This window comes from Carcharodon carcharias, chromosome 10 (genome assembly GCF_017639515.1).
Source record: "Carcharodon carcharias isolate sCarCar2 chromosome 10, sCarCar2.pri, whole genome shotgun sequence".
Classification (NCBI taxonomy): domain Eukaryota; kingdom Metazoa; phylum Chordata; class Chondrichthyes; order Lamniformes; family Lamnidae; genus Carcharodon; species Carcharodon carcharias.
This window is the reverse complement of record NC_054476.1, coordinates 151,085,234-151,108,030: the sequence shown is the minus strand read 5'-3', so window position 1 is coordinate 151,108,030 and position 22,797 is coordinate 151,085,234. Positions and strand designations below refer to the sequence as shown.

General features: G+C 44.1%; 1 protein-coding gene across 5 annotated transcripts in view; it reads left to right on the top strand.

Annotated features, from left to right (window-relative positions):
- Positions 1–2,063: 2,063 nt before the first annotated feature.
- The window catches only part of LOC121283156 (multidrug and toxin extrusion protein 1-like), a 58,755-nt gene continuing 38,021 nt past the window's right edge, over positions 2,064–22,797 (top strand). The window contains exons 1-8 of one of the 5 annotated variants that reach the window (XM_041197329.1): positions 2,067–2,242; positions 2,359–2,498; positions 12,262–12,363; positions 15,148–15,216; positions 18,005–18,067; positions 18,282–18,430; positions 20,496–20,538; positions 22,401–22,445. In XM_041197329.1, the coding sequence (XP_041053263.1) occupies positions 2,370–2,498; positions 12,262–12,363; positions 15,148–15,216; positions 18,005–18,067; positions 18,282–18,430; positions 20,496–20,538; positions 22,401–22,445 (600 nt within the window). In that variant the 5' untranslated portion in view covers positions 2,067–2,242; positions 2,359–2,369. Of the gene's footprint in view, positions 2,499–12,261; positions 12,364–15,147; positions 15,217–18,004; positions 18,068–18,281; positions 18,431–20,495; positions 20,539–22,400; positions 22,446–22,797 lie in introns of all 5 variants that reach the window. The other 4 variants (XM_041197331.1, XM_041197332.1, XM_041197328.1 and 1 more) reach the window with 4 other exon arrangements.

Here is a 22,797-nt window from a genome sequence, read left to right as displayed (position 1 = left end):
CTGATGCCAATGGGGTGAAAAATTCCAGTCATAGATCTGGACCATGGTACAATCTTAAAGAGGGTGCAAGGGCAGAGAGAGACCCGAGGATATTTGTTTACAAATCTTCTAAGGTGACAGGACATATGCAATTCTTGATTTATAAATAGAAGTTATAACTAGGGGAACAGAGTTCAAACGTCAGGAAGTTATGCTAAGCCTACATAAAATACAAGAGCAATCCCAGCTGAAGTACTGAGCAGAATCTTGTGAAGGTGACCGGTACCTCAACTTCAGGCTCAAGAGCCAGTGAGACCTCGCATCGTCTCTTTTCGGGAAGCTCACCGTATCTTGTGCAACTCAGGCGCTTACCAGGCGTGTGATGGGCTTTCCCCCGAGATCAAGGACTGGGGTGGAAGTCATGCCCACCAAGAGCTGCCATCCAATCAGAGGCCAATCGGGTCAGTCTTCTGTACTCAGCTGCCCCACTGGGGAAGGGATGGCTGCAGCCAGTACAGCACCCACCCAAGGCTTAGGCTGGAGGAGGAAGAGGTGAGTGGCGGGAGGAGGGGTTTCATGGGGTGGGGCACAGCGGCAAGGGCAGGAATTGACTCCCGGCTGGCCCCACGCTACCCTATGCCAGGTCCCTCAATCGGGCACCAAGTGCCTTTGAAAATTTGACTGTGCAGTGTTAGGGTGTTCAGGGCTGAAAGGGTTAATGTGCAGGACTGGAGAAACAGTGCCACCCACATGATGATGTAAGAGAGAGACACATGACCAAGAGTTGAGGAGGAGAAAGCTCATGGCTTAGACAGAGTCTAAGACCAGTAGTCTTGTATATCTGTATATAGTTATGTTCATCCAGTAGACCAATTATTGTTCAGATATATTCATGACTCTGCAATCATTCCTTGACCAGTCACAACCAACATACAACAAGGTCTCAGAGTTGGGATCTTGCAACAGACCTCTTCCTCAGAAGCCTACAAGCAGCCCTGCACGGGATTGCTTGTCATGCTCCCCACATAGCCAGCATCCCCTACCACCCACTTCTGGATAAATACCAGTGGCAGCAGGATGAGGCCCTTTATTGAGCATTAATTGTCTATTTATGAGCCTCAGTTGGTGGTGGAGCAGGAAGACCTTCCATGGGCCTTCCCGCCACTGACTAAATTGGAATGGAAATGGCAATAATTCAGGGTCCCCACCCACCATCCTCCCATCTCATTAAAGGCCCCCTCACCACCAAACTCTCCAGAGGGGAGGGCACTACATTCCACTATTGTGCCCAACTCTGGACTGCATAGTTTAGGGAGCAGGTGAAGGCTTTGGAGAGGGTAAGGAAATATTTAATAGAACGGTTCCAGTGATAAAGGAGTACAGTTACACAGTTAGAATGCAGACATTGAAGTTGGTATCCTCACAGCCAAGAATACTAAAAGAATATTTGATAGTAGTACTCAAAATCATTAAGGGTTTAGGTGGAGGGAAGAGAGAGAAACTGTTTCCAATGTTTGAAGTGTCAATAAGCAGAGGAAACAGGTTGAAGGTGATTGGCAAAAGAACCAGAGGTGACATGAGTGAAAAGTATTTTACACAGCAAGTGGTCAGGACATTGAATACACTGCCTAATGGGCGGAGAGGGTAGATGCAGATTCAATAAGGACCTTCAAAAGGGAATTGGATAAATACTTGAAAGAGTCAAACAATTAAAAGGATTTGGAGAAAGAGTGAAATTGGGACTGACTCAGTTGCTCTCTGAAATAATTGGTGCAGACTCAATGAGCCAAATAACCTCTTATGTGCCATACGATGACTCTATAATCATTCTGATTTTACATATCAGAGGAAGGAAGTGAGATATATTGCAATTTCTTTGAAATTAGAGAGTGAGATACTATAGATCAACAGGAATACAAAAAGACTATATTTCAGGTGCAAATTTGCATAAATAAAACCAAAGTATTCATCAATAACATGTTATGCTAAAACCATGCTGCTTATCAGTATGGAACACACATTTCTCAGTGACACTGATAAAAGTCCTGAACTCCTCCACTCCCTCACTGACTGGCCACAAGCCAGCAAGGCTAGAACATCAAGCAAACACTATTAGTTAAATGTTATCAACTGTGATGGAAGTTATAACTATTGTAATTACTATTTGATGATTGCAATGCAAATTAGCCCCCATAACAAGCAGCAAGCTGTAAAGGGAGGAGCTAATGAGTTTTGTAGGATCTTTCAGTATAAGGAGCTATTGGTGAGTCATTATAGCTGTGTCGGAGGTCCAGGCACACATAGAAATGTATTTAAAGACCGTAACCATATCTCACATTAGAAGCAACTGATACAAACTTATTTCTCCGTGGAAGACAGAGATTGGAAGAATGAACAACTCAATGCAAGAGGCCTTTAATGATGTTGGTCAGACTCTCTTACTGAGGAAAATTAGAAGTTTGATACCTGTAAACTTCTGGAAGGAAGTAAAAGATCTTTTCCAATTGGCCGGGCCTGTGGTAAGTTTACCTTTCAAAAACATGTTACTTTAAAAGTTTGTATGATCTGCTTCTCGAGAGAAAGAAAGTATTCCAATTGTGATGGCAATATTGTCAATGATCATACCTTAGTGGTAGTTTTTCCTCCCCCACCCCATTCCACTCCCCAAAATTAAACCTGTCAAATATAATGGTCAGAGAAGCAGAGAAAATAACAAAAAGCACTAGTTAAAACCTCTTCAATTCAAAAACAGGTATTGCAAGACAAATATGCTGAAATTGAATAATTTGCTTCGGTTACCTCACAGCCACATACTACCAATTAAATCATCTGTAAGGAATGTTTGAATTATCCATGCATTGCTCCCAACTTTCTGTGGAATTTTTGTCTGACTCTCTCTTCCAGTGAACTACCATTCTTTGATTTATTACCTGGTGTGCCCCTTCTCCCCTCCATCTCCCTCTCCCTCTCCCATGCCTTTAAGGCAGAAAGCAGAAAGGTGTGAACATAGGGGACTGGAGGAGGCCATTCAGCCCCTTGAGCCTGTTCTGCCATTCAATTAGGTCATCGCTGACCTGTGTCTTCACTCCCATCTACCCGCCTTGGGCTCTGTAACCCTTAATACCCTAGCTTATAACATCATGTGAACTCAGTCTCCAAGTACCCTGAACTGTCTCATTGTCCAATTATCCAGTAGGTTAATTTGATGGGGCCAATATGTTAATATTCAACAAAAAAGAACACCTAAAATACAAAAAGCTAACATTCCACATAAGCAGAAGTTAAAATGCAGTTTCTTTTCACATTTATTCAGGCATTTAAAATGACAAAAAAATATTTTGAACAATAGATAACTGAGTAGGAATTAGTTGCCCATAATTCCTGGAGGTTTTATCAAATATCGTCTTGCCTCCCCCCTTCCAAACTCCAATACCTTTATAACTAATAGATAAAAGTGTTCAAGCAAAATGAAAAGAAATACTTCTTTTTAAATGCTCCAATGATTTTTCTGCTAGGTTTTGCTCACAGCAGTGTCAGAGGGTTCAGACATTTATTCCCAGGAATCCCAGGACTACCCTAGAGGCTGGGCAGCCTTGGCAGCATTGTTAATGTATTTTCGAATGCTCCATGGACGCCACATTTTCTGCAGTTGCCTGTACCTGCTTTGGAGCAACACGGGACTGTCAGTGCTAAAGCTGTACTGCAAGCTCTGCATCAATGTCCAGCTGGCGAATGAAGTGTTAACTGTCAGGTGTAGCTCCACCCACCAATGTCCAAATCCGGTTATATTTTTAATATTAAGCAAGAGCTGATGGGGTAATCCTTTCCCAGTATGACAGGATGAAAAATTAGCCTTAACAGCGTTTTGACCAGCAGTGTGAGGAACCTGAACCAGTGCCTCCTTGACACCGTGTTACACTGCAGCCAAAATTTGATACAATATTTCAGATACTTCATCCACGTTGGCCTCAGATTTTTGCCTCTCGGCAGTGTGCATTCTGGTAGCCTTAGATTGCATGATTTGTGTGAATGCTGACAGTTATGGGGAGCAAAGCAGTGGGATCAGACTAGATGGCTGACAAAAAAAAGTGCAGACATGATGATGGGCTGAATGGCCCTAAATATACCCTTTTGACCAAACTTTTAGTCATCTGGCCTAATGTCTCCTTATGTGACTCGGTATCATTTTTTCATTTTATAACACTCCTGTCAACTGCCTGGAGTTGTTGTAGTGGCTGCCTTTTATCTCGTAAGATGACAGTTTACACTGTGGTGATTAAGTATGTGTTAGACATCGCCTGGTGTGGGTCAGGAACCCCACCCTGACAGTGGGTTGAGAAGGTGCAGGATTCGCTGGCCTCTGTTTTCTCGGGATCACCTTCTTGGCATGATGAGCTTTTCAGTCTCGCTTACCTCTTCCAATGCCCTTCCAAACATGAGCCTCCAGAGGTCACAGCCATCAGTGACTGTCTCCCAGTTGTCTGTGTCAAAGTCTGCCATCTTTGTATCTCACTTGTAGGTGTCCTTGTAGCAGAGTTATGAATGCCCAGTGACCCAATGTCCAGTTCGACGTACAGAATGTCTTTGGGTACATGGCCATCATCCATTCGATGAATGTGACCTAGCAAACACAGAATATGCTGATTTAGCAATGAGTGGAGTGAATGGTGATGGAATTGGCTCCCTCCAGGACCTCTGAGTTGGTGACCTTGCCCTGCCAAGAGATGCCGAAGATACCTCCGAGCAGCAAAGGTGGAAACTCTTCAGCCTTTTCTCCTACCTGGTATATGTTGTTGTAGTGAACTGATTTGTAATACGCCTTTGAGACCAGTATTATAATGTAAGATCACATGATCGTAATACCCAATAGCAGAGTAGCTTGGGCTACCTGTATGTGAGAGAGTCTTGAGTTAGTCACTGATGAGTGTAGACAGAGTTTTATGTTGTGAGCAGACAAGTATAGTTGTAGAGTTAGTTTGTAAATAAACAGTATATGTTTATTTTAACAATGATCTCCCGATGTTCTGTGCCTCTGTACCGACTCAGTCATTCCGAACAAAGTGTGCAATCAGGATCCTTTAGCCCCAAAAAACCAAGGGCACTGGATTCAACAAAATGGTGACAAGAAAATGAGGTAAAAAGCGAGCAAAACAAAGGGAATCAGAAGAACCGAAATCGGACCAACCTCACATGGTAATTGTAGGTAAAAGAAACTTTCCTTCTAAGCGTCGAAGCAATCCCCTCAGAGCATGCTGCAATTTGGAAGAGTGGAGCCTTCAATCCAACCTCGGACAACTGGTCTCACTATGTTGAACGCCTCGCATTCTTCTTCCAGGTGAAGGATATTGCAGTGGAGGAGAAGAGGTGTGTGATCCTTCTGTCCACATGTGGGAGTAAGACATATGGACTAATTCAATTTAGTGAACCTCATAAAGAATCATTATCAGCCCAAGCCATTGGTGACCATACAACAGTTTAGATTCAACTCCAGAATTAAAGCTGCGGGAGAGTCAGTTGCTTCCTATGTGGCGAGTCTGAAGCAATTGACTGAATATCGCGAGTTTGGTGCTTCTATTAATGATATGCTTAGAGATCGGTTGGTGTGTGGTATGAATGAAAATATGAATCAGAAGGGATTGTTGGCTGAAACAAATTTTGATTTTCAGAAGGTGTTGGAAATTGGTTTTGCAATGGAAGGTGCAGTGCGAGATTCAGAAGCCATACGAGGAGTGCAAAATGGCATTGTCCTCAATGTTAGGCAGAGAGCTTCAACCAAAGAAGCATGAAAGTGCAGAGCTTTGTTCCGAAGCAGGAAGCAGCCACAACTAGCAGACAAGTTAAAAGGGAAAACTTAGCAGCAAAAACATGGCATAATAGTGACAGAGATGGAAGTAGACAGCCCTGTGATGAAACACAGTTTTAAAAGTTCAAATGTTTCTTCTGCCATCAATATGGACACCTCATGAGAAATTGTAAAAATAGAATCAGGCAGACTGTCAGACAAAGGCAAAAACCCAACGAGATAAACAGCATTGAAAAGCCTCAAGTAATAGATGTTGATATCTATTCACTATATAACTTAAAGGTAGGAAGAACAGAGCCTATCTATGTAACCATGAGAGTGAATGAGAAGCCTGTCAGACTGAAGGTGGATACTGGTGCAGCTACTATGGTGATTGGTGAGCATACTTTTAAATACCTGAATCATGTAGATCGTAATCTGAACTTAGAAGAAACTAATGAAAAATTAAAGACTTACACAGGAGAAGACATACAAGTCAAGGGCATATGTGAAGTCACAGTAAGCTATGGAGGTCAAACAGTGAGATTACCCTTGATGATGGTAGTAGGCAAGGGACTTAGTCTCCTCGGTCAAAACTGGCTGAAAGGAATTGAATTGGAATGGAATGAAATCTTCCAATTAAAAACTAATGGATTTTCACAGCTACTACAAAAGTATGCCTCAGCTTTCAAGGAAGAACTTGGAAAAATTGAAGGGCTACAAGCAAAAATTCATGTAGATCTAGAGGCAACACCAAGATTCATGGAGGCAAGACCAGTACCTTATGCAATGGGGGATAAGGTAGATGCAGAACTGGACAGATTAGAAAAACTGGGAGTGGTACAACCAGTACAATTTTCAGAGTGGGCGGCACCAATTGTACCTGTTGTCAAACCTGACCGAAGCATTAGAAAATGTGGGGACTACAAATAGTCAGTCAATAAAGTTGCAAAATTGTACAGACACCCCATACCTAAAATTGAAGATTTATACACTAAACTGGCAGGTGCAAAAGGCTTACACAAGGTTAGATTTGAGTCATGCCTACCAACAATTGAAATGAGAGCAGGCATCCCAAAGGTTTGTCATCATAAATACACATAAGAGATTGCATCAATACACCAATTACCATTTGGATTACCTTCTGCTTGCGCCATATTCCAAAGAACCATGGAAAGTTTGTTACAGGGGCTGCCCCACGTTGTAGTGACTGGACTCACAGAAAAGGAACTTTTGATTAAGTTGGAAGAAGTTCTGAAACATTTTTCGCAAGTTGGAGTGAGATTGAGAAATGAAAAGTGCGCATTCCAAGCAAAAGAAGTAACTTACCTAGGTCACAAGGTCGATTCACAAGGCCTACATCCAATTGAAGAAAAAGTGAAAGCAATTAAAGAAGAAGCCACAGAGCCGAATTGAAATCATTCTTGGGGCTGATAAATTACTATGAATGCTTCTTGCCTAATTTATCGACAAAACTGGCATTACTGTATTGTTTGCTCAAGAAAAAACAAAGATGGTCTTGGCAAACACCTCAAGAAGAAGCTTTCACAAAAGTGAAAAAGTTGTCATGGCCATCTACACTTCTGGTGCATTTTTTGATCCAAAGAAAGAGGTGATATTAATGTGTGACACATCGCCTTATGGAGTGGGAGCAGTGCTTTCCCATCAAATGAATAATGGATCAGAATGACCGATAGGTTATGTGTTGAGAACACTTTAGTGCTGCAGAGAAAAAGTACTCTCAAATTGAAAAGGAAGGCCTGGGGCTGCATTTTCTGGATGGCGAGCAGCAGCGGGGCCCGCTCACCGACGCATAAAATGATGTGGGGTGACGCCGGGCATGCGTCCCAACATCACCGTAGGTCACTCCGATCTTTAGTTCGGCGGGCACGCACTGGAGTTGGCTGTGCGCCCACCAAACTCTTAACGGCCACTTAATGTCTTTTAAAAAAAAGTAACTAACCCATTTAATGGACCTGCCTGTTTAACCTTAAAGTTGGCAGGCAGGCAAAGAGCCTAGGCGGCCTTCAGAAAAAAACATGAAACCTCATCCACAGGTGGTATGGGTTTCCATGAGTGATTTAAAAGGTGTTTAAGATTTTTTTAAAAAAAGTAATTGACACGTCCCTGCTTATGTGTCAGTATCACCATGAGAGGACACGTCAGGAATATTTTTTTCTCCCTTTTAATAAAGTTTTCAAACTTGAGCCGAGCTCCCTGAGGCAGCACTTTGCCTCGGGGAGATCTGTGCGCTCCTTCATGCTCATGCACGAAAGAGTGCACTCCTGGCTCAGGGAATCCCACCCCTCCCGCAGAGGGACTGCATAGCGCTTCCGGGAGGACGTCACGCTGGGTGGGCCTTAATTGGCCTGCCCATGTAAAATAGCAGCGTGCCCCCAGCTGTGGATGCCAATTGGGAACCCCGCCCACAGCCTCACCCACACCCGCACCTGGACCCGCGCAATCCCCCAGCAGGGGGAAAATGCTGCTCCTGGTGATCATTTTTGGTGTTAAAAACCTTCATCAATATTTCTAGGATCATCATTTTACTATCATGATAGGTCACAAGCCATTATTAGAACTATTTGGTGAAGACAAGTCTATACCCCTATAGCCTCAGCAAGAGTATAAAGATGGGCATGCATCATGGCAACGTATGAGTATACGTTAATTCATAGACCCGGAAGTCAAATTGCAAATGCAGATGGACTCAGTTTTTTACCCTTGCAGGTAAAAGATGAGCTTGTTCCAATTCCTCAGGAAAACGTCTTGTTATTGAACTTCCTGGACTCGTCACTAATACGTGCTAAACAAATTAAAGGTTGGACCAAGGTAAGAAATCAAGTTCTTCGTGGCTGGTCACAGAAACAAAAATCTGATGAAATGAAACCGTACTTCCAGAGAAGATACAAGATAACCAGCCAAGAAGGTATTTTATTGTGGGGAGCTCCTGTGATTGTTCCTCCAAAAGGACGAAAGCCATTGTTATCTGAACTTCACAGTGCACGTCCCGGAATTTATAAAAAGGAAGCCAATAGCACGTAGCTATATGTGGTGGCCGGGGATGGATGGAGAAATAGAAAACTTAAGTGGGAAGTTATATGCAATGTCAAGTACAAAGATTACCTGCAGTGAAGCTCCCCTGGGAGTAGCCAGGAAGACCATGGGTATGAGTACACATTGATTATGTGGGATCTTTTATGGGAAAAATGTTTCTCCTTATCCTAGACGCTCATTTGAAATGGATGGATATTTACGAAGTAAGGTCACCCACATCTTCAGCGACAATAGACAAGCTACAATAGAGCTTCACTATAAATGGATTACCTGAAGAGCTGGTATTAGGTGATTGAACAGTATCCACAATTGCTGAATTTAACTGATTTACAAGCGTCATGGTATTGTTCATGTGAAAACATATCCATACCATCCTTTTTCAAACGAACTTGCCGAGGGACCAGTTCAGATGTTCAAATCTGGTGGGAATAAATTGTCTGGAGATTCGTTAGTGACTAAATTAGCACGATTTCTCTTCCATTATCGAACCACCCCTCATTTGGCAACAGGTGTCACACCTGCTGAACTGTAAATGAAACACCGTCTTCAATCGAGACTGAGCCTAATTATGACAAACTTTGGGTGGGGGGAAGGTAGAAAGAAGGCTGGACAATCAGAAAATGGGACATGATTGTCACAGTCGGGACAGGACATTCAATGTAGGAGAGAAGGTATTTGTGAAAAATCTTAGAGAAGGAGCACCATGGCTGTTCGGTGAAATAAGTACAGTAATGGGACATCTTTCCTACCAAGTTAAAGTCAAAGATTGAATAATAAGAAGACATTGGATCACATATGGAGCGGAGAAACCAAATATTCAGAAGTGATCCCAACAGTGCTCGAGAGTGAATCACATTTCCTGTTGAAAGAACTCAATCAAGTGCAAATATATTTGTAGGGCCGATTGTACCAGAAAGAGTCGAAGAAACAAATTTACAAGCACCTGCTGTAGAGCCTGATGCTCAGAAGACTTCAGTAAGGAAGACTCCAAAGCAAACGTCAGAAGCTGTAAAGCTGAGACATTCTACACACAAAAGGAAACCCCCAGAGAGACTGACTTTGTAAATAATTGAACTGTGTAAATAACTTGATATATTGAAAAAATGTAAAATGTACTTTTCAGTAAAGGGGGAGGGATGTAGTAACCTGATTTGTAATACACCTTTAAGACAAGGATTGTAATGCAAGATCATATGATCTTAATACCCACAAAGCAGAATAGCGTGGGCCACCTCCTATGTGAGAGAGTCTTGAGTTAATCACTGATGAGTGTAAACAGAGTTTTATGTTGTGAGCACACAATTATAGTTGTAGAGTTTAATTTGTAAATAAACAGCATGTGTATATTCTAACAACTATCTCCGGATGTCCTCCGTCTCTGTGCTGACTTGATCACTCGAGTGCACAAAGCGCGCATCCTGGATCCTTTAGCCCCAACAAACCAAGGGCATTAGATCCAGCAGTTGCCCAGGTCTCATCACTGTGGATGAGTGTGCTGAGGATGCAGGCTTGGTAGGCTTGCAGTTTGGTGTTCTCATGTCAGGTTTCTGTTGTGCCATACTCTCTTACTCAGCTTGGACATAACAGCAGCAGCTTTTGTGATGCACGTGTTGGTTTCAGCATCAAGTGACAGATTGCTGGTGATTGTGGAGTGTAAATGTGTGAAGCTATCAACCACATTTTCAATGCTGATAGATGGCAGCGTGCCAACAACCCAGACTCTGACATTTGTTTCCCTGATCGATACCAGGGACCACCTTCAGCAGCAAATGAACAGACTCTCTCAAGCCTGCAAGGAGTTTGGTCTGGCCACCAGCATCAGGAAGACAAATGTCATGGTCCAGGGTGTTGCCATACCTCCAGTTGTTTATTATGTTAAACACAGTTTATCAGAACAAGTTGTTGTTAATGTTCATAATGGCTTAAGTAGACATATCCTTAGAGGAAAGAAATCGGATGCAACATCTGTCTTTTAAACAAGCCTAAAAATAACCAATACAGGAGGAGGCATCAAAAACTTTGATAAGAGTGGGAGAAAGGATGAGGTAAATCAGGAACTATGATGAATGACGACAAAAATAGGTTTTAATAGCCATTATTGGCAAGTAGAAAGTAAGGGATGCCGCATCTTTTGTTTCCTGGGAAACAATGCAGAAATTATGCCATAATTCTAGTTCGATGCGATTTTAAAATTTCTTTTTATTTGTTCATGGGTTGTGGGCATCGCTGGCTGGGCCAGCATTTTTATTGCCCGCCTCTAATTGCCCTTGAGAAGGTGTTGGTGAGCTGCCTTCTTGAACTGCTGCAGTCCCTGTGATGTAGGTACACCCACAGTGCTGTTAGGGAGGGAGTTCCAGGATTTTGACCCAGCGACAGTGAAGGAACGGTGATATATTTCCAAGTCAGGATGGTGAGTGACTTGGAGGGGAACCTCCAGGTAGTGGTGTTCCCATCTATCTGTTGCCCTGTTCCTTCTCAGTGGTAGTGGTTGTGGGTTCGGAAGGTGCTGTCTAAGAAGCCTTGGTGAGTTGCTGCAGTGCATCTTGTAGATGGTGCACACTGCTGCTACTGTGCCTCGGTGGTAGAGGGAGCAAATGTTTCTTCCCCTTGCTTCAAAAGAAACTGTCCTGGAAAAGTCATCTTTTAGTGGCACAGCCGCTGATATAGTTTGACTGCAAGATTCAGAACTCAGTAGCTAAAAAAAGATAAGCTTAAAGCAGCAGTTTCCAGAAAGTTTTGGACAAGTCCCAACAAAAAATGCGTAGAACAGCTGTGCTCCTCCGTATCACTGTCCTCTTGAAATTGTTTGGTAAGGCAGACGCCTAATCAACAGTTGACCACATTTGCAACTCTGCTCTCTTGAACAAAAATAAAAGTCAAAAGATAGCAAATATTGTTTACATCATGTCAAGCACTACCATCAAAACATGCTCAAACTGGAAGCAGAAGAGTTTGCATTAAAACTCCTTTTAGTTGTGGCAACGTTTGCTCCTCCTCCCCCTCCTCTCCTGAGGGTGTCATCCTGCCATCTAGCTCCAGGCTGAATACCACACTGTGCCCTGTATTTATCCATCCAGGCACTGGCGGAGTTGTTGGGGTGAGGTCAGGTGGTGAGGGGTGGCTCAGGGAGGAGGACAATCTGGCTGTGTTTTTTTTCTAGGTTGGTTGAGGCAGCTGATGGTGACCTCCACTGCGAGAGAGCAGGGGAGCGTGAATGAAAGGGCATAAGTCAGCAAAGACCTGCCCACAATAAAGAAAGGACACTCAACCTATAAGACCATAAGACATAGGAGCAGAAGGAGGCCATCTGATATTTATATGAAGGCATTTTCAGCGAGAAATATAAACTGATACGTTTCACTTTTTTTCAAAAAGAGTAGCAGTCAAGTTTAAATGGTTTGATTTTGTAATATTTTAAATTTAATTTCCCTTTTTATATGCAGGTTTTGTCACAGCTGATGGTTTTTCTCATCGGTATTGTCAGCTCCATATTCTGTGGCCACTTAGGAAAAATTGAGTTAGATGCTGTTTGTCTGGCCACTGCAGTAAGTATGCTTGAAATTAGATTTTACTTATTGTAATGTACCTTTAGCAAAATAAAGACAGGCCAGACCCCCAAGTAGGGATGGCAGATTTCCTTCCCTAAAGGCCGTTAGCGAACCAGATGGGTTTTTACAACAATCGATGATAGCTTTGTGGTCGTCATTGTCAATCCCAGGGGCAGAATTTCACCCCATATCAGGCAGGCTCGACCGGGGCGGCCGGGAAGCTGACCACTACCCGCAATTGGCACCGGAAGGCGATTTCACCCTGGCGGGTCAGTTAAGGCTCACCCAGCGGGAAACGCGAGGGGCAGTGCTCAGCGCTGCCTGCGCAGGGGGAGAATGAGGGCGAGCTGGGCAAGCGCAACCTCCGCGCATACGTGTGACCGCGCGTTTCACAATCTCCCTCCTCAGGGAGGTGAGGAGATATGAAAAATGTAATCTTAAAAAATAAAAATGCAATGAAACACGTCCGCTCATGTGACACTGTCGACATGAGCAGTGACGTGCTATTAATGAAAAATCAAAGTTTTTATTTGCCTTTGGAAACCTCATCCCGCCCGTGGATGAGGTTTCCAAAAAAAAAGTGCAAAGGGCGCCCGGCCTATTCGCCTGCCCGCCAGCCATGAGATTGGACGGGCAGCAAAAAAATTGATTTTAATTAACTTTTTAATGGCCTTAACGACGGGCCTTTTAATTGTCGGCGGGCGAGCGAAATATCGCGCAAGTGCACGGTGACGTCGGGACGCTTGCCCGATGTCATCGTGTGTCATTTGACGCTCAGTCGGGTCAGGCACCTGCCCGGCAGTCCAATGAAAAGTTCTATCCCAGATTCTTTATTTTTTTTTAAAAAATGAAATAATTAAATTTTAACTCCACCAGCTGCCATGGCAGGATTTGAACCCACGCCCCCAGAATGCTAGCCTGGGCCTCTGGGATACTAGCCCAGTGACAGAAGTACTAAGTCACTGTCTTCCTTAAGACATCGTCTGGAGGTATGGGGCAGGGTTTTCCCGCCCTGGAGCGGGCACGGCGGGCAGGAGGGCCCCGGAGCGGCCAGGAAACAGTCTGCCGCCCGCGATTGGCACCCCCCCTCTTTCCCCCCCCCCCACCCCGGACGTGATTTCATACTCGCCGGCCAATTAACAGCCCAGCCAGCCAGCGTGAAACACGCGCTAAGTGCCTCAGTACTGCCGGGGGTGGGGGAGGGGGCAGGAGTGTGAGCGCAGGAGCTTGTGCAAATGTGGAGGGGGGGGGTGGGGAGCGCGCACTGAAAGCTCCCCAAAGGCAGGGAGCTGCCTCAGGGAGCTGAAGATTTGTAGAAACGGAAAGAAAGATTTTTAAGAACGAGAGAAACGTGTCCCCATGTAAGACTCTGCCACATGAACAGGGCCATATTTAAAAATGGTGTCTAAATATTTTTACTGTTTTTAAATAACGTTGGAAGCCTCATCCTGCCCGTGGATAAGGTTTTATAAAAAAATCCAAGGCCCCCTGGCCGATTTTCTCCGCCCGCCAGCTGTAAAGTTGGATGGGCAGCAAAAAGTTACTTCAAGTTAATTGATTAGGGGCCTTAATAGGCCTCTTAAATGTTGGCGAGGGCGCTGCCGACTCTTGTGCGCCCCCAACTGACCAATATGTCGTGTGAGCGCTTGATGGCGTTGGGATGCTCGCTCGCGCCATTACGCGTTATTTTACCCCCGAACGGGTCCAGTGCGCGCCCGCCCACGGGACATTAAAATCCTGTCCCTGGGTTCAAATCTCACCACAGCAGCTAGGGAATTTAAATTCAATTAGTAAACCTGGAGCAAAATGCTATTAATTTCATCAATAATAATCATGAAACTACCAGATTTTCATTAAAAACGGTTCACTAATTCCCCATCCAGGGAATGAGATTTTCTGTCCTTAACCGGTCTGGACTATAGTGACTCCAGACTAACATCAATGTGGTAGACTCTTAACCGCCCTCTGAAATGGCCTAGCATTACACTTAGTGCAAGGGCAATTAGGGATGGGCAATAAATTCTGGTCTTACTGGTGCCACTCACATGCCATGAAACAATAGCCATTTGGATAAGATACCTGAGAGCTTCAACTAACTGAGCAGCTGTATCTCAGCACAGGTTGGCACCTTCAAGGGGAAAAACAAAGACAATTTTTAAAAACCCAAATATCTATAAGAATACTGGTCTGAACCAGTCTTGTATACCTTAAAATGGAACACCAGTAAAACTGGAAAGTAAGGGTACTGGTCCAAAATGTTTTTCCTTCTGGGTAACCAGGCACCCAGTTATATCAAACAGCTTCAAGAAGTTGGCCAATGACCAACCATCTCAGGATAATGAGGGATTAGCTGTGAATACATCAGAGATGCCCAACACCCTGAAAATGAAATTTAAAAACTTTTGAAGGCATTTGGTCCACATGTAAGCATCTGTCCACATCATATTACTTTGGTAACATGGCAGTGCTTGCTGTTGTGGGATCACTTTTAAGAGACTGTTAGTGAAGAGCCACTGAAGGAAGTGATGCCATGGATTATATGATCTGAGAGTTGTGGGTGTAGACAGTCAGAGTAAGAGGTTTGTAAATATGCTTCTATGCTCATGGTGTGTATACATGATCCAGCTCAAGTTACAAACAGATAACCTATGTATTTGGTGTTTATTGTTTGCATTCTGTTCACTCCTACATCAGTCACACACTAAAGCAACAAATAATATAACTGTATCTGTAATTGGATTATTAAATGCTTTCTTAATTTTCTTCATTACCCCTGCACAGGTGATAAATGTGTCAGGTATCTCCGTAGGTGCTGGATTAGCTTCAGCGTGTGATACGCTCATATCGCAGGTAGGTGCAGAAAAACCCCAAACTGTTGTCCTTTAATAACCAGCTGGCAATCTTATTTTGTTACATCGGAGAAGAATGAATCTTTTAACATCGGTACTTAATAAATTTGCTGCTCATTGTGACGAGGTGTGGATTTCAGCTGCAAACGCCATTGGTACTTTGGGGCCGGGCAAGGAGAAGTCAGCTAGGGTTCCCATTCCTGATTAATATCCAGTGACTCGGCCCCAGATAGAGAGTATGAGCATTGGGTTGGAACAAAGTTGGACATCTATGTGTAACACCCCTTTTGGTAAATAGCCTGCTGATACTTGTGAAGCAATTTTAACCTAGGCCACGGAGTGAATGTAATGCTGATTTTACTGCTCATCTGATTTTACCGTCCATTTAGATAGGGAGAAAGACTGGATGGGGTGAAAATTTAGTGTTTCGCTACAGCCTATGGGTCTTTCACTGGATGTGTTAGGTTAAAATTACTCTCTTAATGCCAAAAAGAGGCTTGCATTTGTATAGCTTTTCATGACCAAAGAACATCCCAAAGTCCTTTGGAGCCAATGAAGCACTTTTGAAGTGTAGTTGTCATTGTAATGCAGGAAATTCAGCAACCAAATTGCACACAACAAGCTCCCACAAACAGTAATGTAATAAGAATCTGATAATCTGTTTTCATGATGTTAATTGAGATATAAATATTGGCCAAGACAACGGGTAGAAATCCCCTGCCCTGAGTCAAAATAGTGTTGGTGAGATCCTTTATATGCACCTGAGAGGGCAGGCAGGGCCTTGGTCTAACACCTCGCCTGAAAGACGGCATCCCCAACAGGACAGCACTCCCTCAGCGCTGCACTGGGGTGTCAGCCTGTATCTTTGTGCTCAAGATTTTTGAACCCAGAACCTTTCAGTCTCGCACGTTCAGAGTGGCCAATTGGGGAAGGTGTTGGGCAACACCAAACTCCCAGCAACAGTTAGCACTGTCAGGAATGGGGTAGAGAGAAGGGGAAAAGCTGTTTGAAAATAAAAGTTTTTTGCAATGGAACCAAGTATGTTGATGCCTTCGATTTACTGCATGTTGAGTTTCCTGACTTAAGTTGTATGTGCTACCTAAATACCTCACCATAGATGAAGGGGGCAGGGAGGGAGAGAAAGCTAAAGGGCCAGAATCCTGGGATAATCTTGCATAGTTGGAAGCGGATTGAGAAGCAACAGCAACAAAAATTTGCCTTTATATAGTGGCCTTTAACATTGTAATATGTCCCAGGTGCCTCACAGGCGCTTAACCAGACAAAAATTGGACACAGAGCCCCAGACTTTCGCTCCTGAGTTGGATAGTGCAAGTCGGGAAATCTCCCGGCTTGATGCACCCGCCCTGGGTAAAAGTGCCCCAAATAGCGTAATTTCTGCTCTGGGTGGAGCAGGCGAGGAATGGAGTTGGGCCAGGCACTCTGAGGTGCAGATCAGAGGTGGCCACAGGGAGCTACCAAGTGCTAGAATGGGCTGTTTAAAAGGCCTGCCTAGTTCTCTGAAACTTTGTCTCAGTTGTTTTGTTAAATATCAGGCCCTGTAGCTCTTCCCTCTTACACCCCATGACACCCCCATGTGCACTTAATGCCAGCTCATGCATACATCACATGGCCCCTCATTCCCTCCATGCTAATTTAATGTCAGCCTATGCCCCCATGGCCTCTTATAGGTCCATGCCAACTTAATGCTAAATGAGTGCCCCACCACCCTTTTTCCTTACATCATCCCGGTCAACTCATCCAGTATCCACCATAGAAAGACCTCAGGAGCCATGCTGAGATGAAATAAAATAATGATCTAAATATCCATTACAACTTTCACTATAACTTCATTCATGAAATTCCATTGAAAGCATTTAACTACCCTCAAGCACTTAATCCCATACAAAAACAATTATATTCATAACTCCACATCTAAGACAGCTAATCCTTTAATAACCTCTTTGATCTGTCAATCAAACTGTGAACTTACAGCCCAGTATGAAAATGGTGATCAGTTGTAGAAAGCAGCAAAGCATTAATAATGAGATAATGATAGCCCTTGGGATAATGTCAACAAACCGTTAGATTAGTTCTTTTCGAATCTACTGACAGGCAACCTACCTTTTAAAAGAAATAAAGGGCTGGAGACTTACATAACTTGACAGCTTGAGGTCTTTTTTTTACCTCTCACTGACACAGGCAGGCCTTTTTTTATTTTTAAAGTGCTAAGTTCAAATAGCCCTGCTAAATTTGGGTTTCCCACATGTGAGAGTCATTTCCACTACCAGCAAAAATGGGATGTCAGAAATGAGGCAGGATTTCCAAATCCTGGTCCCACCCACCATTTTTAATAGGTTCGCAGAGTCACAGCCCAAGTCAACGAACAGGACCTTAGGACAAATGACCAAATGCGTGATCAAAGAGGTAGGTTTTAAACAGAGTCTCAAAGGAATAAAAAGTGGTGGAGAAGTGAAAGGCTTAAGGATGAAATTCTTGTGCTTAGAGCTAAGGCAGTCAAAAGCACAGCTGCCAGTTGTAGGGGAAAATAAATAGGTAGCTTTGTGAAAAGCACTGGGGAATGGAATTAAAGGGTGACTTGGACAAGGGCAACTTCATATACCTTCTAGTCACTGGCTCAGAATCATTTGTAGCAAAGGCTTGAAACCTGGTTCACTGAATTTTGTTGAAGGGGTGACTAAATTGTTGGGAGAAGCTTTGGAATAAATAATCTACTAGGCCCATGGAATTGGTAACAAATGTATTTATTGAATTAAAAATTATTTCAACAGCAGAAAGCAAAAGGTGATAATTTCTTCTCCGCCGATGCTGCCAGACCTGCTGAGTTTTTCCAGGTAATTCTGTTTTTGTTTTGGATTTCCAGCATCCGCAGTTTTTTTGTTTTTATCTCTGTGATAATTAATGCATTGGTGCGAGGCAGTGAGTGAGGATCAATTATTCCTCAGGGCTCTATGCTCTAAGTGGAAACTGTCAGAACTTAATTTGTTTCCAGTGGGAGAAGGTTGACTGGAGCCCTGTTTTTAAAAAAATAACTTTCCTGATTTTCAGACATTTGGCAGCAAGAACTTGAAGCGAATTGGAGTGATTCTCCAAAGAGGGATTCTCATTCTCATGATAGCCTGCTTTCCCTGCTGGGCGCTCTTCATTAACACTGAACACATCTTGTTAGCTCTCCACCAATCTCCGGAAGTGGCCAAGTAAGAGTCCTTCTATTTTATTATTTAAAAAAAAACCCCAAACGTATCACTTATGTTTACACACTGTAGAAAGAACGTATTCTCTCAGTGTGTAAAAACTGGTAGAAATGTGCTGGATTGTGGAATGGTAGGACACCAGTTCCATTACATTTACTCTACGATCTCCATCGCAGGCAGAGGCAAGCAAGGGCCAAGTGGTTTTTCAGATAGTGAGTGGGGAGATGAGACAGTGAGTCAGACACATCGGGCAGAATTTTTCGCTCATTGGGCAGGTGAGCGCCCGACCTGACCAAGCGTAAAATGACGCACGATGATGCCGGGCGAGGGTCCCGACGTCATCGCGCACTCGCACGATATTTCAGTTGGCGGGCGCGCGCAGGAGTTGGCACTATGCCCACCGACAATTAACAGGTCTATTAAGGCCATTAACAATCTACTTGAATTAAATTTTTCACTGCCCGTCCAACCTCACGGTAAGCGGGCAGGTGAAAAGGCCAGGCAGCCTTTTTGCGAAACCTCATCCATGGGCAGGATGAGGTTTCGATTGTGTCACTAAAGGGCTTCTTCCTATCACCGCTGATATTTTTCAACCTGCAGGCTCCAGTCAGGGAGGGGGAAGCATCCCTCCTGATCCAGCACCCTCTACCCCATGAAAGCCCCCTCTCCCACAGTAGCAAGGGATGCTCCTACTGGAAGACCACACCCCACCCCACCCCATCCTGCCCCCTCAAAATCAACCTCGATCTCCCTTGCTGGCGCCAGCCTCATTGGCCCTGGTGAGTTGCCACTCTACTTAGGCCTCTGCAGTGATGGCTGGTCTGGGGACTGCTGCAGTTCCAGCAGTGGCCACTGCTTCAGTCATGGCTTCTTGGGCCAGTGGAGGCAGGTTTGCCCCTGACTTTCTTGCTGGTGGGTGGGGCCACCACTTCCATGTTAAATCCCAGCCGATGTTTCTACTTGTGGGGCATGTTATAATTATAAGGTAGTTGCCAATAGGGAATTTAAGAGAAATGTCTTTGCCCAGAGAGTGGTTAGAATATGCAACTCACCACCACAAGGGGTGGTTGAAGCAAATAACAAAGGTGACAAATAGATGAGGGAGACAGGAATAGCAAGTTATGTTGCTAGGTAAGATGAAGTGGGTGGGAGGAGGTTTGTGTGGAGCATAAAAAGCACCTGCTGGGCCAAATTGACTGTTTCCTCGCTGTAAATTCAATGTAATTTGATGTAGGTAGCTAATATGCTAAGCGCTGTTGGTTTGGGAACAGTGGAAATTGTTAAAAAAAAAAAATCAGCTTAGGAAATTGAAAGGGAAAAATAGGAAGAAAGTTTCGATTAGGTCTAAATAAATTAGATTTAATGCTCGATGGGATTTTAGGCACCCTTCCCTTTGGGGCGTGTTGCTACAGGGGAAATGTTGGGAAACTGAATTCTCCCCAAATACCATCCATAACCATCCACAGCTGGCTGGCTATGAACCTGTTAAGAGTTAAGTTCAGGTCAGTTCTTTTCTCTCGATGGGGGATCCTCTTCAACCAGACGAACTCCCTGAATAAGAACTGAATGTACTCCATTAAGCAGCCGGGTCTGAGTGACAGGCACTCCTGTGATTTGAACTCAATGATCTTATTGAGAGCTAGGTGCCAAGTCCTCAAATTATGCAGAACCAGGTGCCTGCTTTGGACGTCCTTTACAACTTATTTAGAACAAAATGTGAAGAATTACTGTATCCGATTACTTTCAAAAATGGTTTTAAACCACACTTCTGGGAAATAGAATAGCATTTACTGGTCAATTACATTTTAACCTTTATTGTTCTGACCATGAATATATTAATAGATTTATGTATTCACATGTCTTTCCAATAGGATTTTTTTCTAAACTGTTGCTCATAATTAAGATTAACTCTCTCAGTCATCAGTTCTATCAACACGTGCCTGTGTCGAATTTAGGGACACCATTGTTGTGTTGCTAAACAAAAACAGAAGTACCTGGACAAACTCAGCAGGTCAGTGTTGTGTTGCTTCCTGGTTGTTTATTAACCCTGGCTGCTTTTTTTTTTCAGGTTAACCCAGCTATATGTATGGATATTTATCCCTGGTCTTCCTGTAAGTAAATTATTTGATGTCAAGCAAGACTCATTAGCATAGGAACATGAGCGGTTGCAGATGAGTCCAATGAAAGAAGAGTTGCTCTGAGAAACAGGCAAATCAATGCCCTGTCTGGTGAGGCATTGTTTCATAGAGAGCAAATAGGTTCCCTAGTTTAGTGCAGAGTCTGAGCTGGTTAGACTGGTTAGCAGTAGGAATGCTATATTTGGGCTCAGTAGCCTTATGATAGGGCTCTTGCAGTCCTCCAGCATCTTACTTTATTGCCAATGCTCTGCTGTAATTCAGTGGTGAGCACTAAGTCAGAATGTTGTTGGTTCCAGGCCCACTCCAGAGACTCGCACACAAAATCGAGGCTGACACACCAGAGCAGTACTGAGGGAGTGCTGCACTGCCATCTTTCAGATGAGGTGTTTGAAGAACGGATGAGTTCTCTCTGGTGCCCTGACCAATGTTTATCACTCACACAACATCTAAAAACCAAAATTATTTACCCATTATCATATTGCTGTTCATGAGAGCTTGCTGTGTGCAAATTGGCTGCTGCGTTACAATATAATAGTGACTGCACTTAAAAGCTACTTCAGTTGGGTGGTTTGGGGACTACCTCAGAACATGAAAGGTGGCACTATATAAATACAAGCCTTTCTTTATACGTGTGTAGGTTTAGAGAATAAATGTTGGCATGCTATTTAATTGTGGGCAGCAGCACAGTTGCAGTTGATCCTGTCCTCATTCAAAGCCCACAAATGTGTAGTGAATAATAGATGCTCAGGGAACCTTGGCTCATATTTCCTAGTTTTTCCAAAGTGAACAGCAGTGCCTCCAAACACTGTCCCACTGCTTCACCACATGTTGGTAACTGAAGCCAGGATCTCCTCCGTCCATGTTTCAGTCCCATGCTGCAAGTGAGCAGGGGGATCGTGGGGTGGGAGGGGTGTGCATTTGACCACTAAGACTTTGGAGATGTCCTCTTACCTTTTAAACATAACCTCATTAGTTTGGATTCTTAATGCGAGAACCACTATCAACCAGTGCAATGACACAGTCAGTCTAAGGAACACGAGTCAAACAGGTGAGGCACAATCTTTGAAGAAAAGTGTGAATGAAACATTGGCTGGAACCATTTTCCCCCTGCAGGAGGTGAGGAAGGAGGCAGGCAAGCCTGAGAATTTGGCAGGTTGACATCGGGAACGATACCGGACGCCTTCCCACCTCCACTGGAAGTAAGCTCTGGGTGGGAAAGCCCATAGTCATCCTTCCTGCCCCAGCTCCACTCGAATCCCTTAAGTGACCAAGTAATGCCCACTTAAGGGCCTCTTCCCATCTCCACTACAATTTTCCCAGCCACTGATGGGCCTGCCAATGTGCGGCCTGCACAGCTGGTAAAACAGCTGGGGAGCGTGGGCGGGAGGTCCCTCGATCTGTGCTAATGCGCACATGATTGAGGATGTGTGGAAATGGGGCAGCGGGGGGTGGCCGCTGACAGCCACTGCTCTTGCCCTTGTTGCCAACCCTCCTGGCTTCCCTCTCCCTGTGACCCTCACCTCACGAGACATTCCACCACCACCCTCCCCCCACCACCCCGCTGCCACCCCACAACAGCACTTACCTGTTTCCCGGTCGCCATGCAATCCTGGGTCTTCCAGGGTCCTCAGCCTGGAGGAAGGTCTGTCGCTGTCCATTTAGCTGCCTGATGGGTAGAAGATACGATGGGCTTTCCTCCTCAGAGTTAACATGGGTGTCTTGCTGCTTTTACAGTGAATGAGAGCCCAACAAGAACAGACGATTCCGCCCATTATTTTCATCTAGATATTGGCCACTGCAACAGCTGTCGTTCTAACATTTTCCCTTTTTTTTAGGCAACTTTCCTTTATCAGTTAGAGATCAGATACCTTCAGAATCAGGTACAGTCACCGTTTCTTTTAATTTGTGTGTTGCAAGTGCTGTTAATTTAATCATTATTGCTGTAAACCGTGTGTGGAAGTCTTCAGTCTCATTTCCCTTAATTTAAAGTTCAGCTGCGATCAGGGTATAAGATTCATAAAAAATTATTGACGGTACGTAAAGGATGCGTAGCGAGTGGATATTGAAAATGGAAACTATTCCAGGTGGCATGGTGATGGAGCAGGTTTGCCCCTATGATTCCCCGCACGGTAAGTTCCTGATCTCAACAATACCTTGGTGGGGAGGCAGCGAGCAGAGGCGAGGTGCCTCCTTGCAGGGAGGGAGAGAAGGTTAGAGGCCAAGACATCCAGG